This window comes from Bos taurus, chromosome 16 (genome assembly GCF_002263795.3).
Source record: "Bos taurus isolate L1 Dominette 01449 registration number 42190680 breed Hereford chromosome 16, ARS-UCD2.0, whole genome shotgun sequence".
NCBI classification, from domain to species: Eukaryota; Metazoa; Chordata; class Mammalia; order Artiodactyla; family Bovidae; genus Bos; species Bos taurus.
Window position 1 is genome coordinate 57,259,635 of NC_037343.1, and position 17,365 is coordinate 57,276,999.

At 34.6% G+C, this 17,365-nt stretch overlaps 1 protein-coding gene across 5 annotated transcripts in view; it reads right to left on the bottom strand.

The window, feature by feature from the left end:
* Positions 1–17,365, bottom strand: part of COP1 (COP1 E3 ubiquitin ligase) — a 224,457-nt gene that overhangs the window by 58,188 nt on the left and 148,904 nt on the right. For 4 of the 5 annotated variants that reach the window (XM_005217087.5, XM_005217088.5, XM_059875396.1 and 1 more), the window contains 1 exon segment: positions 17,030–17,146. In XM_005217087.5, the coding sequence (XP_005217144.2) occupies positions 17,030–17,146 (117 nt within the window). 5 annotated transcript variants of the gene reach the window in all.

Here is a 17,365-nt window from a genome sequence, read left to right on the forward strand (position 1 = left end):
TTACCTAAAGTAGTGTTTAGCTAAAATATAAATGTTCACTGACAGAGGATTTTCGGTTTATCTAGTCTATCACACGCTGGGCTGGAAGAAGCACAAGCTGGAATCAAGATTTGCCAGGAGAAATATCAATAACCGCAGATATGCAGATGGCACCACCCTTATGGCAGAAAGTGAAGAGGAACTAAGAAGTCTCTTGATGAAAGTGAAAGTGGAGAGTGAAAAAGTTGGCTTAAAGCTCAACATTCAGAAAACGAAGATCATGGCATCCGGTCCCATCACTTCATGGGAAATAGATGGGGAAACAGTGGAAACAGTGTCAGACTTTATGTTTTTGGGCTCCAAAATCATTGCAGATGGTGACTGCAGCCATGAAATTAAAAGACACTTACTCCTTGGAAGGAAAGTTATGACCAACCTAGATAGCATATTCAAAAGCAGAGACATTTGCCAACAAAAGTCCGTCTAGTCAAGGCTATGGTTTTTCCTGTGGTCATGTATGGATGTGAGAGATGGACTGTGAAGAAGGCTGAGTGCCGAAGAATTGATGCTTTTGAACTGTGGTGTTGGAGAAGACTCTTGAGAGTCCCTTGGACTGCAAGGAGATCCAACCAGTCCATTCTGAAGGAGATCAGCCCTAGGATTTCTTTGGAAGGAATGATGCTGAAGCTGAAACTCCAGTACTTTGGCCACCTTATGCAAAGAGTTGACTCATTGGAAAAGACCCTGATGCTGGGAGGGGTTGGGGGCAGGAGGAGAAGGGGACGACAGAGGATGAGATGGCTAGATGGCATCACCAACTCAATGGATGTGAGTTTGAGTGAACTCCAGGAGTTGGTGATGGACAGGGAGGCCTGGCGTGCTGCGATTCATGGGGTCGCAAAGAGTTGGACACGACTGAGCAACTGAACTGATGCTGTTTTTAAAGAGTCATAATGAATCATAATATCTCAATAATAATAGTTCATTAAAAATACTAGTTCATAAGAAAAAACAATTTGGCTTTTCTATTTTACTAGACAGATTTGGTCCTTATGTTTTGCTAAACGATATTAAAACAAAGACAATACTTTAATGCAATGAAGTTCATCAAACAAAGATTTCTATGACATATAAAATATCTTCATTATTTAGCCTTTATCTGCATTTCCATATTCTTGTTTCACCAATTCAGTAACCAGTAAATACTTTTAGCAAGAATAGTTATTCCTGTCCCAGGAGAAGTCAGAGGGGTACACATGAAAACAATCTGAGGAGCAATTCTGAAATGCAAATGCTTGGTCTCCTCTCTTAAGAGTCCAATTCAGTAGGTCTATAATAGGGCCCAGACGTAAATAATGCTTCAGCTTTTTAAAAAAGACTGATACATTTCAGATTTTTAAAAACACTATTTTATTACTATTTTTTTTACAACATATTATATAACTTACTTACTTGTCTACCTTTCTGTGATTTCCTGAATTTTAGGATTATTTTTTATTTTACTTTAATTTTTTATTTTATAGATGGTAACAAATACAAAGTTATTTTAAAAATAAGTGTTCCCCTGCCTTGTGACCTCAGCTCTCTGAGGGGATCAGGAAAAGTTATAATTTTGTTTCTCATAAAGTGTTTTTTGCTTTTAAGATGAAGGTAACATTTTTTTCGGTAGCTTTCTATAAACTAAGCCAAAGTGCTATGTTTTGACAACATTTCCTCATCACATCTATAGAGCACACATTCTTGCACACTTGTAAGAAAACTACACTGACCTGGCCTGGTGTAGTGTTTCTTCTCATTCACACCAGCCTACCAGAGTAACAGCTCAGTCTTTCCTTATTCACTTTGCAGTAGCATCTATAAGTATCTTGGCTAGAAAATTTTAATATGTAGAACAATTTAATATATTTAATAAAAAATTAATATAATTTAATATATTGGCAATCCTGGTCTCACAATCAGTTGTCTCTGTGACATAAGTATCACTATATACCCAGTTAGAAATAAAGTCTGACAAAATGACTCATAAAAGGAATAAACATAGGGAAGTCAATTCTAAGCTGATAGAAGACAAATAATTTATTATTTTGTCAGCAAAATCTCAGATTTCTGCTTGATTAGTAGTCTGAAAAAGGCATTTACTCAATTTTTCTGGCATGGCAGAAGAACTGTAAAACAAAGAGATAACAAGAATTGAAGAATGAACTGGTGGCAATGAAAGGAAATCAGGAAATGTATATGTAAGAGACTCAAGCACGGGCTTGAGAGCCACTGGTAAAGGGGGCATAACACATAAGACTAGAGGAAAACAGGAGAAGGAAGAGGAACAGGACGCAGGGGAGAAGAAGAAGGGCACTGATAGAAGAAACGGAGGCTGGTAAGGGAGGAGAGAGGAAAGGAGAATCACAAGAGTGAAAGATCAGGGAAGAAGGGCAGAACGGAAAAGGGAAAGATGGAGGGGAAGAAGACAGAGGAAGGAGAGAAGGAAACAAAAGAGAGGGAGAGAAAAGGAAGGAAGAGAAGGAAGGGCAGCTGAGAGAGAGCACTAGAGAACATGAACAAGCAAGAGGCAACACATCTATAGGCAAGAAAAAATTTTCTCTGATTCTGAACTACAACCACAGACAGTTCTATAATGGCAGTGTTCTTTTCACACTCATGTGTGAACTTATGAAAAAACCCACATCTTACTAAAACTTCTTCATTTATATCATAAAAATACATATTTCTTAATAACTACAAATGTTCTTTTCATTTAACGTTGTGTGATAACTCATTTAAAGACTAACCAAAGTTAGATTCACTGGTGGTTCAGAGTGGAAAGAATCTGCCTGCAATGCAGGAGACCTGGGTTTGATCCCTGGGTTGGGAAGATTCTTGCCAGGAGAATTCCATGGAGTGAGGAGCCTGGCGGGCTACAGTGCATGGGGTCACAAAGAGTTGGACACAACTGAGTGACTTCCATTTCACTTTTCAATCTAACAATTTTAAAGCATTTAGCACCTGTTTTTTGACAGGTAATAGCTATGAGTAATAGCTACTCATTGATTCTTTGCTGACTACAACTATCTACCTATATCTGTCCCCAAATTAACTAACCAAGTAGACTTCTATGTTTCCTAAATGAATACTGAAAACTATAGCCTCATAAATTTTAAAATCAAAGTCTAAAATTTTTCATCATAAACTTTCAAGAGCTGCCGTCTACAACATATTTAAATAATAACATTTTAAAATATGAATTAAGTATATCTAATGAAATCTAAACATCACAATAGTTTGATGTTGAACATCACCCATTAAAAATACACATAAATTATTATTTAATAATGGAAAACTTTGTGTAATCTTTTCTTTGAATTTTGTTTCATTTCCTTTGCAAAATAAAATGTATCCAGTCGATTTTATACTGTCTTTTTAGACTGTCTTACTTAGCATTCTCTCCTTTGAAAAAGAAAAATGTACACAATACAAACATTAATTTTCTGTGACCAAAATGCTCTAATTGTAAGACATTTTTTCCACTTGAGTTACGATTAAAGTTATCAGTAAACAATTGATAAAAAACAATAAATTTTGATAATTATTAAACAAAAGTAGTATTTTATCAGGGCTTCCCAGGTGGCACAGTGGTAAGAAACCTGCTAATGCAGGCGACACAAGACATGTGGGTTGGGTCCCTGGTTTGGAAAGATCCCCAGGAGTGGGAAATGGCAACCTGCTCCAGTTTTCTTGCCTGGAAAATTCCACGGACTGAGGAGCCTCGTGGGCTACAGTCCATGGGTTCACAAAAGAATTGCACACGACTGAGTAACTAAGCACACAGCACACAATATTTTATTAGAAATACATGTCTTCGTAAGACGGTTGTAGCACAGCCTCTCCCTCTGCTTTTTGTCTTGGTAACTACAAATGAGTTTACCTACTCTTAGAATTCCATTTTTATTGTTGGTATTAATTTTATTCCTATAGTTTCATTTATAAATTTATACAGATACAGTCATAAAAGATGGAAAATGTCATAGTAATGTCATTCAATTTTTTAAATCCCATGTCTGTGCCCCAAATCACAGTCACCTATTGTTAAAAATATTTTTAATGATTTGACATCTTGATTGGACTGTGCCTTAATTTTTTATTTAACACGAGGAACTACAATCATCTACCTTGTTACCTAGTAATTGAGAGTATTTTACAAATCACAATTTTTGCAAAGTAATAAAATGGTTTTAACAACATCAAACCAATGTGCAGAAATACAATACCTTATCCCAAGCACTTGGGACAGATAAGCTTCATAATTCTAAACTTTTCACTTTTTGAAAGGAAATATGAAACACTCCAAATAAGGGTTGTGTCTGCACTCTGTAACCAAATACATTCATGTTTCTACTGGAAAACTTGTGAACAATTACACGAAGTGGGATATATAAAGATAAGCAGATATCTAATCATGCCATCAAATGAAATGAATTTTTGGTATTCAGAACTTCCAAGATTTTCAAATTGCAGATAATGGACCACTGACCAGTATTAATTGTATCTGTTTATTATCCAACTGAAGTAAGAAGATCTACATCAATACTTAGTGCTAATGGCTACTTTGATTTGCTCCCATGGAACTTGAAAATAAGGAACAATGTATACACTTTTTGACAAAACTGAAGAAAGAAGTCCTTTAAAGAAAAAAATAAATTTCACACACTTTCACTGTTTCAAGAAATATCTAAAGTAAAAGAACTAAAACAAAGTACAAAATATACTTTTTCTAACACAATGTTTCACTCTTAACAGAAATATTTTTAAGACAAAGGATGACAGCAAGTTACTCAGTAACATTTAGGAAAAAAGAGTTCTTTGTTAGGTAATCCTGAGGTTTTTACAACCTGGCAAAATGTATCATCTTAAGACTCATAATAATGAGTATGCCTTTCTTCTGTAAAACAGAAAAAAGCTATTATAGAAGCTGAAGAAGACAAGGAGGCACTGGCATGGTATCTTAGGCTTCACTGCCAGGCATACCAACTTATATATGAACTTTGAGGATCTACATAAATTCTGAATGCCTTCTACATAAACCCTGAATACCTCCAGTGTTCCATCAGGGTTTTCTTACTTCAGTTTGGAGACCTTTGCTTCAGATTACATGTCATGTATTTAAGTATGCATTTTCACATGTGAAGATTATAAAGCATACACACAAAGGTAGTAGAGTATTTTTATGTAAAATTTCCCCTGTGATTTCACACAAGGGGAAGCCAGTGAAGGTAATATAATTAGCTAACGTACATTGACACTCAATAATTAACAATTCTTTCATAAACAGAAGATGATTAGAGCCTTGATAATTATGTAGCCTTTATTCACTCAGTATCATAAAATTTCTAAGAACAGAGCATTAATTAGTCATTACCACAAAATTGTGGTATAACAAACTATTCTAAAATTTAATAGCTTAGAGCCATCATTTATTTTCACAGATCTGAGAGACAGCTTAGTGTTGGCTAATTTCAGTAGCACTTCTTTATGAGGCTGAAGGTTGAATGATTTGGCTGGGGCAAATCAGCGCCACTCCAAGTGGCTTTCCTCCTCTCACTGGGACCAGCAGCTGGTTGATCATGTTCTCTTCCTGGTGATGGCAAAGGGGCAAAAGTAAGCAAGCCCAACTGGGAAAGTGCATTTCAAACTTTCTGTCAATTTTATATCTAACATAACTGGAGCCAAAGCAAGTCTCATGGACAAGTTCAAGGTCAGGGTGGGGTTGGTTCTGACAGTGGGAAAAAACTGTTTCATATCAAAGCACATAAGTACACAGAGGAGTAAAGAGCTAAGACCAATAATGCAATTTAATATAAATATTAAAATCTGAAACAAATCTTTCAGCATTAACAATAGCTTAATATTTAAACAGGCCAATTTAATTGGCTCTGCTTTTAATGTAAAATTCGTAGAGTTTAAAACACAGTTTATACAGCTTAAGAGTAATTCAGAACCACTAGAGGAAGAAATAACACTTGAAATATTAAGAGGTACAAGCACTACACATTCATATGTTGAATGGTCACAAAAAGATGAAATAATAATCACTAAACAGAAAGAAAGCTAGCTTAGTGAAACTTTGGAGCTCATGGCTTGTAATACTGACATGGCAACCTATATATGTTTCAAACTAAGATCTCTAGGGGGAAAAAAGAACAATCACATTTTATGTAATTCAATTATGTCCTTTAAGATAATATGTTAACCATGGTCTCTGTCTAATGATATCTGGAACTAAGATACTACTAGCTAAATTTTATTGTCTAGAGCAGTCTTTTGTAATATAGCCTCTTCTCCAATACTTATCCAAATTTTCCCACTAAAGAAATAATATGTAAATTACATGATTCATTACTCTACTGTATTTAGTATATCTAAAAAAACTAACCTTACAAACAAAATGTAAAAACACCAAATAAATGTTCAAGTTCAGAAAAATGATTTCAACTTTTAATGTAAGTATTTCAAAAATATTTAAAGTATTTCATTTGACAGATTTACAATAATCTGCAACAGTAAGCCCTATTCAGAAATAACTTAAAAAAAACAAACAAACAACAACTTCAGGAAAACACACTTTCTGGAACCCATTAAGTAAATCACAAATAACAGGAAGTAAAAATCTTTCTTATTGAGTGAATATTTGAATAAACAATGATACTCATATTTAATCTGGAATTGTTGCTGTTTAGTCACTAAGTTGTGTCTGACCCTTTGCAACGCCATGAACTGTAGCCCACCAGGCTTCTTTGTACATGGGATTTCCCAGGCAAGATTATTGAAGTGAGTTGCTACTTCCTTCTCCAGGGGATCTACCCAACTCAGGGATGAAACCTGTGTCTCCTTCTTGGCAGACAGATTGTTTACCATTGAGCCACCTGGGAAGCCCCATTCTTGCATTAAGCTTATTCTAACAATTCCCTTAAACATAAATGATCATGTCTTTGATGGCGGTTTAGTCACTAAGTCATGTCCGACTCTTGTGACTCCATGGACTATAGTCTGCAAGGCTCCTCTATCCATGGGATTCTCCAGGTAAGAATACTGGAGTGGGCTGCCATTCCCTTCTCCAGGAGATTTTTCGGACCCAGGGATTGAACCAGGTCTTTCTAGTCAAGACAGTAACAGGTAAATTTGGCCTTGAAGTACAAAACGAAGCAGGTCAAAGGCTAACAGAGTTTTACCAAGAGAACGCACTGGTCATGACAGCAAACATCCTCTTCCAATAACACAAAAGAAGACTCTACACGTGGACATCACCAGATGGTCAATCTGAAATCAGACTGATTATATTCTTTGCAGCCAAAGGTGGAGAAGATCTATACAGCTAGCAAAAACAAGACTGGGAGCTGACTGTGGCTCAGATCATGAACTCCTTATTGTCAAATTCAGACTGAAATTGAAGAAAGTAGGGAAAACCACTAGACCATTCAGGTATGACTAAATCAAATCCCTTAGGATTATACAGTGGAAGTGACAAATAGATTCAAGGGATTAGATCTAATAGAGTGCCTGAAGAACTATGGATGGAGGTTCATGACATTGTACAAGAGGCAGTGATTAAGACAATCCCCAAGAAAAAGAACTGTAAAAAGGGAAAATAGTTGTCTGACGAGGCCTTACAAATAGCTGAGAAAAGAGGAGAAGCTAAAGGCAAAGGAGAAAAGGAAAGATACATGTAGTTGAATGCAGAGTTCCAAAGAATAGCAAGGAGAGATAAGAAAGCCTTTCTCAGTGATCAGTGCAAAGAAATAGAGGAAAACGATAGAATGGGAAAGACTAGAGATCTCTTCAAGAAAATTAGATACTAAAGGAACGTTTCATGCAAAGATGGGCACAATTAATGACAGAAATGGTATGGACCTAACAGAAGCAGAAGATATTAAGAGGTGGTAAAAATACACAGAAGAACTATACAAAAAAGATCTTCATGACCCAGATAACCACGATGCTGTGATCACTCACCTAGAGCCAGATATCTCAGAATGTGAAGTCAAGTGGGCTTTAGGAAGCCCACAAAGCTAGTGGAGCTGATGGAATTCCAGGTGAGCTATTTCAAATCCCGAAATATGATGCTGTGAAAGTGCTGCACTCAATATGCCAACAAATTTGGAAAACTCAGCAGTGGCCACAGGACTGGAAACGGTCAGTTTTCATTCCAACCCCAAAGAATGGCAATGCAAAAGAATGTTCAAACTATTGCACAATTGCACTCATCTCACATGCTAGCAAAGTAATGCTCAAAATTCTCCAAGCCAGGCTTCAACAGTACCTGAACTGTGAAGTTAGAGATGTTCAAGCTGGGTTTAGAAAAGGCAGAGGAATCAGAGATCAAATTGCCAACATCTGCTGGATCATTGAAAAAGCAAGAGAGTTTCAGAAAAACATCTACTTCTGCTTTATGGACTATGCCAAAGCCTTTGACTGTGTGGATTACAACAAACTATGGAAAATTGTTCAAGAGATGGGAATACCAGACCACCTTACCTGCCTCCTGAGAAATCTGTATGCCGGTCAAGAAGCAACAGACAGAACCGGACATGGAACAACAGACAGGTTCCAAATCGGGAAAGGAGTATGTCAAGGCTGTATATTGTCACCCTGCTTATTTAACTTGTATGCAGAGTACATCATGCGATATGCCAGGTTGGATGAGGCACAAGCTGGAATCAAGACTGCTGGGAGAAATATCAATAACATCAGATATACAGATGATACCACCCTTATGGCTGAATTAAAGAGCCTCTTAATGAAAGTGAAAGAGAAGAGTGAAAAAGTTGGCTTAACACTCAAGATTCAGGAAACTACGATCATGGCATCTGGTCCCATCACTTCACAGATGGGGAAATAATGGAAACAGAAACTTCATTTTGGGGGGCTCCAAAATCACTGCAGATGGTGACTGCAGCCATGAAATTAAAAGACCCTTGCTCCTTGGAAGAAAAGCTATGACAGACCTAGACAGCATATTAAAAAGCAGAGACATTACTTTGCCAACAAAAGTCCATCTAGTCAAAGCTATGGTTTTTCCAGTAGTCATGGATGGATGTGAGAATTGAACTGTAAAGAAAGCTGAGTGCTGAAGAACTGATGCTTTTGAATTGTGTTGTTGGAGAAGACTCTTGAGAGTCCCTTGGACTGCAAGGAGATCCAACTAGTCCATCCTAAAGAAAGTCAGTCCTTAATATTCATTGGAAGTACTGATGCTGAAGTTGAAACTCCAATACTTTGGTCACCTGATGTGAAGAACTGACTCATCTGAAAAGACCCTGATGCTGGGGAAAATTGAAGGAAGGAGGAAAAGGGGATAACAGAGGATGCGGTGGTTGGAATGGCCTCACCAATTCAATGCACATGAGTTTGAGTAAGCTCTGGGAGTTGGTAATGGACAGGGAAGCCTGGAGTGCTGCAGTCCATGGGGTTGCAAAGAGTCGGACATGACTGAGCGACTGAATTGAACTCCCTTTTTTAATGGTCTGCTCACATTTCCTATGGTCAATGTACATATTCCTAAACAGTGCAGTCTGTTTTGCATGCTCATAAATAGAACTGCAGTGTGTTTTTCTGACACTCTTTCATTCAACATTTATGCTCATTATTCATCCGCATCATTTCATGGAGATGCAGTTCCTTCATTTTCAGTGCTGAAAATGTTCTACAATGTGAATATGCAAACAATACAACTATGTACATTAATTAAATACATGTTTCCCTGGGGTGAGGTTTCTCAAACTTCAATGTGAATAAAAATTATATGGGGAGCCTGTTAAAATAGCTGTTTCCTGTGTCTACCTCTGGAAACTGATTCAGTAGGTGTAGGTCAGGGTGTTAGAATTTGCATTTCTTACAAGCTCCTAGGTGATGCTAATGTTTATGCTTTGAGAAGTAAAGCTGTAGGATATATTTATTATTTCCTTATTTATTTGAAGAGTTTTTCATGTAATATAGACATGAAGATTTTATCACTTATATGTGTTCTAAATATCTTCTCCCAATTAATAACTTTTAAAGAAATTATGTTTTAGGTATTATTTGGTAAATAGAAGTTTTTAATTTTGCTGCAGCCAAATTTATCCACCAAACATTTCATACTTCTCAGTGTTTGCAGTGATTGCTCAATTAGTTTCAAAAAATGAATGATCATGTGCATTATATTAGTAACAGCTGAATAATAAATGCCTGACTTTAAAATATTTCTGCATTTAATGTGAATATAAAATTTCTTGTGAAGTGTATTTTTAATAAAAACCTAGCTAAATGCCACTTACAGGCTGGAAGGCAAGACAGATATAAATAGGTGAAAGATTTACTAGGTGCCTCAAAGTTGCTCTTAAATTCTAGACTATCAAAGGTAGATTTTATGACAAAATAACAGTTTGTTCTTGAATATTGGTGTTAATGCATGCTACTTCCATTTGCATTCACAGAAATTACTTAGAAACTTGAAAACAAAATGTCCTTGACATAGTATAAATAACTGAAACACATGTTTATGAATGCTGTGATGCTAATTAAGATTAAGTAAATATTCAGACACTTAATTTATTTAAATGTGAAGGAAAAGACATTCCCACTGGCAACCACTATATAAAATAAAACACAGACTCTTAGTCTTCAAAAGAAAAAATAACCTTTTTGTTATTTTGTCCAAATCACAAAAATTAGAAAATACTGAAAATGGGGAAACAAATGGTGCATGTTTATATGTATGAAGTGTTTAGTTTGCTGACAGTAACATTGTTTACAGCAACCAAAACTGAAAAGTCTGTTGAAAACACAGTTTAACTAGAATATTTCAGAATTGCTATTTGTTCTAGAAACATTACTCTTTCCCAGTGAATATGTTTATGAGTATAAATATCACTCTTGAATCAGAATAATATGAATTTTACCTTTGACTTACATTAATACCAGTAATTTCTTGGGGTAGGGGACGACACAACTTTAAAGAGTATTACTCAGGAGTACCCAAATTTCCTACCTGTTATCATAATTACAGCTTTAAAATTTGCAAAATGCTTCAAGTTAGTAGTAAGCAAGCAGGTCTACCATTCTATTAAAACCACAGAGTGTTAAGAGTTCTATTTACTTTAGGGTAACAGTGCTCTCTCAAACTGGCTTTAGAGAGGATGAACCGGAGGAAAAATAGTTTTCCTTTTTCTACTCAATAAGAAAACACCATGTAGTAATCTAGTAAAAAGACAACTAATAAATGCCTTTACCCTTATGTCAAAAATTGTGTTCTCTCCTCTGGCAAATGCTTCAGAAAATCTCAGGGCTTAAAAACAGATTTTAAATGGTTTAAAATAAAATCTAAAGCCTTTTTCTCAATATTTAATACAAAAAATATAGTTTAAAACTCTGTAGTCTACTTTTTTCAAGGGGACCATGACCTAGAATTCAATATTTTAAAAGAAGTACTTGCAAACATTTAGTCCACCTTAAGAAATTTTTCATGCTCTAAGTTCTAGTAAAAAAAAAAAAGAAAAAAAAAACTAACCAACCAATCAATGCCCCCCAAAAGCCATCTTTTTATATTATGTTAAAAGGTGAAAGAGCAAAATGATGAGCACAAAGAGAGAGATGAACTCGTTATCAAATGGAAATATAAGATCTAAAAAGCTTAGAATTAGCATTAGGCATCATTACCCAAGTAGGATCCACAGTGCCCTTTCAACCAGGAGTCAATCTGTAATTGGTGGGGAGTTCACATACTAATTATGTATTATCATAACTTCAAAAGCAATGTTTAAAAATGTACAGCCCGTTCCCAACGTCGAATTCATCATCACAAATGATATTTAATAAGCAACCTCATGATAATGATTCTCTAAGTCTCTCAGGGGCAAAATAAATGGTACAGCTGAAGAGAGGCTGATGTTTTATAGTTTAAGGAGAAACATCTAGGTAATAGCCTGCATTCTAAGAAATATTTCAATTCTAAATGAAGATGATTCAGTATCAGTCACTGTCTTCCAGTAATAGTTTGTTTTTGTTTTTTTTTTACTATGATTAAAGGCATTGATTCTAACCCCTATTTCAAAGCCAGGAAAAGTAAGTCCTTAACTCACATCAACTATTCAGCATTATGAAGGATGGGGCAGATGACATTTAGTATCCGTTCCCAGCACCTTATAGAATTTACAGCCAATGGAAGATGGAAAGTAAAAACTATATTGCCCAGATTCTCATGTAGCTATGCTTCTAGATGTGAATCAGATTTCACAATGGGATGCACTTATGTATGATTTGAAAGGTTGGAATTCTGTGGTCATTCTGCGTTGGAAATATCTGTTGCAAGCATCACTGTAAAGATGTGGATGTTCTCTGGAACAGATGCAATACTGTGGCAATTACAGTGTCTGCTACAGAGTCTGCGGCTCTGTGGCAATTACAGTGAATTTTTGATCCTTTGGTTACAGCCATGGCATCACATTCTCGATCTCAACAAACGTTGATCACAACAGTTCCAATGGCCAAGAAAGAAAGAACAGTTCTCCTAGCTTACGTATACTGAGAGTGAGTTAAGAGTCATTCTAGAAGGTTCAGTTTGCATATCTCCAACTCTTCTAATAATCAAATTTGCATAAGAACATTAAAAACAGTGGGAATGTGTGGTGTTCTGGCCCCTGAAGCACCACCCACCACACACAACCCAACATAAACACACACACATACATGCACTTTGAAGAAGGTAACAAATATTTAGCTAGAACAACGAAGAAGAAAAAAGACAGAAGACAGAAATGACCAATCAAGAATGAAAGAAGGAATATTACAACTGAAACTACAGAACACTAAAGGAAGAGGAAATTTAAAGGAATTAGATCACAAGAGAATGTTATGAACAACTTTACGCCCACTAATTAGAAAAATTAAATTTACAAGTTCCTAGAAAGGCAATGACTACCAAAAAGAACTTCAAGAAGAAATAGACAATCTGAATAGACTTATAAAAAGTAAAGAAACTGAACTAGGTAATATAAAATTTTTCCACAAAGAAAAGTCCAAGTCCAGAGGGTTTCACTGATACACTCTGCCAAGTATTTAAAGAAGAAATAATAATAATCCTTAACAAACTCATTCAGTAAGCAAATGAGGAAACAATTTCCAAGTCATTCTATGAGGCCAATAGTACTTTAGCAAACTAAATCCAGCAACAAGTAAAAAGAATTTCACAATGTGATCAAGACGGATTTTTCCCAGGAATGGAAAGTTGCTTTAACATTAAAACAACAACTCCCCCACTTCATATTATTATAATAAATAACATAAAAAACAACACCCCCCCCACCTCATATTATTATAATAAATAACATAAATCACAAGATCATCTCAATATAGGTAGAAAAACCTTAGACAATATCTAATAATATAATAATACATACTTTTCACAACTAGGAATAGAAGGAAACTTAACCTGATAAAGGGTATCTACAAAAACTCACAGCTAACATCACACTTCATTGTGAATGAATACTTTCCCCCAAGATAAAGAAATCCTTTCTGCCAGTTTCATTCAGTATTATATAAGAGCTTTTAATTCATACAATAAAGCAAAAAAGCATTAACATAGTAAAAGAAGAATTAAAATTATTCTTATTCACAGATGATACAATCCTAAATATAGAAAATCTCAAGAAATTCACCTTAAAACTATGAAAAAACAAAACAAAACATGAGTACCAAGATTACAGGATGCAAAATCAATATGCAAAAAACTGATTGTATTTCTGAAGCCTCGCAACAAACAATCCAAAAATAAAATTAAGACAACAATGCCATTCAGTAGTAAAACATTTAGGAGTAAATTTAACAAAAGAAGTTCAAGACTTACATACTGAAAGTTATAAAATACAGATGTTAAAAATGGTTAAAAAGGAGACAGAGGATTATAGACCAATTTATGTTTACAGGTATTAAAAATATAAGCCAAAAAGTCTAGCAATTTATCAAAAGAATTCCACATTAATGCTAAACCTAAATTTTAGGTTTACTCTAGAAACACAAATAAGGTATCAGAAAATGTATAAGCATATCTCAACAAATTAAACCATATGATTATATAACATGATGCTGAAAAGGCACCTGATAATATACTGAATTTGCTCTTAACTAAGAAACAGTTAAATAAATGATTTGAATTTAATGAATGCTATTCTTCAGGGAATTCCCTGGCAGTCCAATGGTTAGGACTCTGCACTTCTACTGTCAAAGGCCTGGGTTCAATTCCTGCTCAGGGAAGTAAGATCCTGCAAGGCATGTAGCAAGGCCAAAAAACTTTTAAAAACCCACAAAACTATTCTTCAAAAGGGGATATCATGAACAGAAAACCACTAAAGCTGATTCAACTAAAGGAAATACATGGGAAAAGTACCTATAATTGTATCATATAACATGCCTTTTAACAAAAGAGAATGTAAAAAATCATTACAAAAGAAAAAAATACAATCATCATTTTTGGCTACTACCAAATATAAACAGATAGCCCAAAGGCTATCTGGTAATAAAAAGTTACCAGATTTAATAAGAACAATGCCTAGATATAATACAAATATTCAAATATCAACAGTTTTTTGTTTTTTACTCTCAGCAAACAGTAGTTAAAGGAATGGAAAAAAATAACAACAAAATTATAGAAACAGAAAAAAATTAACCAGAAAGACCTAAAACCTAAGCAAAAAAAACTAAAACTAAAAATCTCTTTGAAAGATAGAAAATAATCCAAACAAACAAAAAGATATCCCATGTAACTATAGTAAGATGAACTATCTTAATACCACTGGTTCCAAAATTAACTAATAAATATAGGGTAATTCAGATGAGAATACCAGAAGAATTTTTCTAGAACTGGAAAAATATAAATCTTAAAGCTTACATGGAAATGTAAAAATTAACTAAGAAATCCATGATAATTTAACACAGTGAGGACAAAACTGCCTGCCAGACAGTTGAGGCATTTTTAAAGTAGATCCTTTCCAGGAAGGAGAAATTTTAAAGATGTTCATGTCTGGCATTTGTACATATTTTATATTGATTATAAATATGATCATCATTTTTCTATTAAAAATGATGACTAATAGTGTGTTTATAACATTAAAAAACTCAAAAAACTACTTTATCTAAATGACTGATAAGTATTAATTAATGAAAATACCTTAGCAATTATTGAGCATCATATTCTAAGAGCTTTACAAATAGCATCTTCCTTTCATAATCCTCATAAGAGTCCCAAAAGATGTATCTCTATTTTAAGGATAAGGAACTTGGGGAGAGAATTTAATCAACTTGCCCAAAGTAACATTTCTAGTCAGTGAAAAAGAAGGATTTAAATAGAGAATACTAGTTCCCAATGGAAAAGAGCAGCATACTGGGGGGAAAAGGTATCTGCTAATGAAAAGGAATTCTACCCACATATACATGTTCTCCTGGAATTTAACTATGAAAGTATGTTAGTATCCAAGTGAAATACACAGTAAGTTGGAATAAGGAAAAGATGTAATGACAAATTAAGATTTAAATTTACCTTTTAAAAAAGTAATTACTGTGTTCATGATATTGTGCTGCTGCTAAGTTGCTTCAGTCGTGTCCGACTCTGTGTGACCCCACAGACGGCAGCCCACCAGGCTTCCCCGTCCTTGGGATTCTCCAGGCAAGAACACTGGAGTGGGTTTCCATTTCCTTCTCCGATGCATGAAAGTGAAAAGTGAAAGTAAAGTCTCTCAGTCGTGTCCGACTGTAGCGACTCCATGGACTGCAGCCTACCAGGCTCCTCCGTCCATGGGATTTTCCAGGCAAGAGTACTGGAGTGGGGTGCCATTGCCTTCTCCGTGATATTGTGCTAGATTATGTTTATTTTTTTAACCGAGATTATCAATAAAAAAAAAAAATGAATCAAGAATCAAGGAGATTTAGCAAAGCAAAAGTTAAAATACAAGTGTTCACAGAATCTCACCAATTCCTCAATAGTATTGATAAATTGGAGTTTATCAATTTATCACAAAATGCTAACATGATTTATTAATAGAGCTGCCAAACAAAACTACAAGATGCCTAGTTAAATTTGAATTTCATGTAAATAGTAACATTTTTAGATCAGCATGTTCCAATATTGCATGGGATATAGTTTTACTAAAAAGTATTTGCTGTTTAATCTGAAATTAAACTTAACTGGATGTTTCTGTATTCTTATTTGCTCAATCTTAGCACCCTATTATCTAAGAAAATACACAGATTTTCCAAATTTAAAAAAAAAAAAAAAATACAAGTGTTCACTGTTTCAGTAAACACTCAAGGTAGGAAATCAGATAAGAAGACAAAGGAATTAAGAGTAGAGTGATCACATAATTAACCATTCAACCCAGAACAGTTTTGAGAATGAAAGAAGGGCCTAACAGTTATTATAATGGTAAGACAAATATAAACTAGGACTTCCCCAGGCAAACGCAGACATTTGGTCATCCTAGTTAAGAAAAATACTTTTAACAAAAAATTCTTTGGTATGACTTTTTTTTAGTACTTACTATGTTAGCATGTACTCCACAATATAAGATTTAATCTATCTTATTCACTGTCCCTAGATGGGTGCTTTGTACACAGTAGGCACTCAATAACTGTTCAAGGTTTTATAGTAGGTTTCCTTTCATTTAAAAACAAAAGGTTTCCTGTGTCTATACAATATTTTAAGCATCATTATGACCTAAATTTGTAAACAAGCATAAATCCAGGTATGCAAAGACTTAGAGGAACAAAAATAATCAACAAACACATCTTTATGTATTAAACATGGGAGATGCAATGCTAAAATTAAAGCACAGCAATTAATGAGTAAAAATGGTATACTACATACTTCTAATTTAGAGTGCAATAATGAAAACAAAGTTTAAACCTACAAAGAAAGGCAAAACTAATACAATATTGTAAAGTTTAAAAATAAAATCAAATTAAAAAAATAAATAAATAAAGTTAGTCATGAAAACTGACACCAAAAGAAGACAAATCTTTCATTTCTTACCTGCACAGCCGAAAGCCAAATGGTATCTAGAAGAAGGACTGAATTTAACACAGCACACATTAGCCTTCGCCTCAATGCTTGCCACTGAGTTATCCAGGTTGGTAGACCATAGCTTCACTAAGAATAAGTAACAATAAAAACGAAAATAAACAATACATTAGCCAATACTTCTACAAACTTCCTGCTACAGCTGTCTTTTCATGGTAATCTAAGTATTTTGATTTAGTAGGATCAAAAATATTCAAACTAAATGAATAATGTTCAATAAAACAGTATATTTAAGCCAACAGAGCTTAGTTTCAAAGTCAGAAAACCACATAGATAATATATAATGAG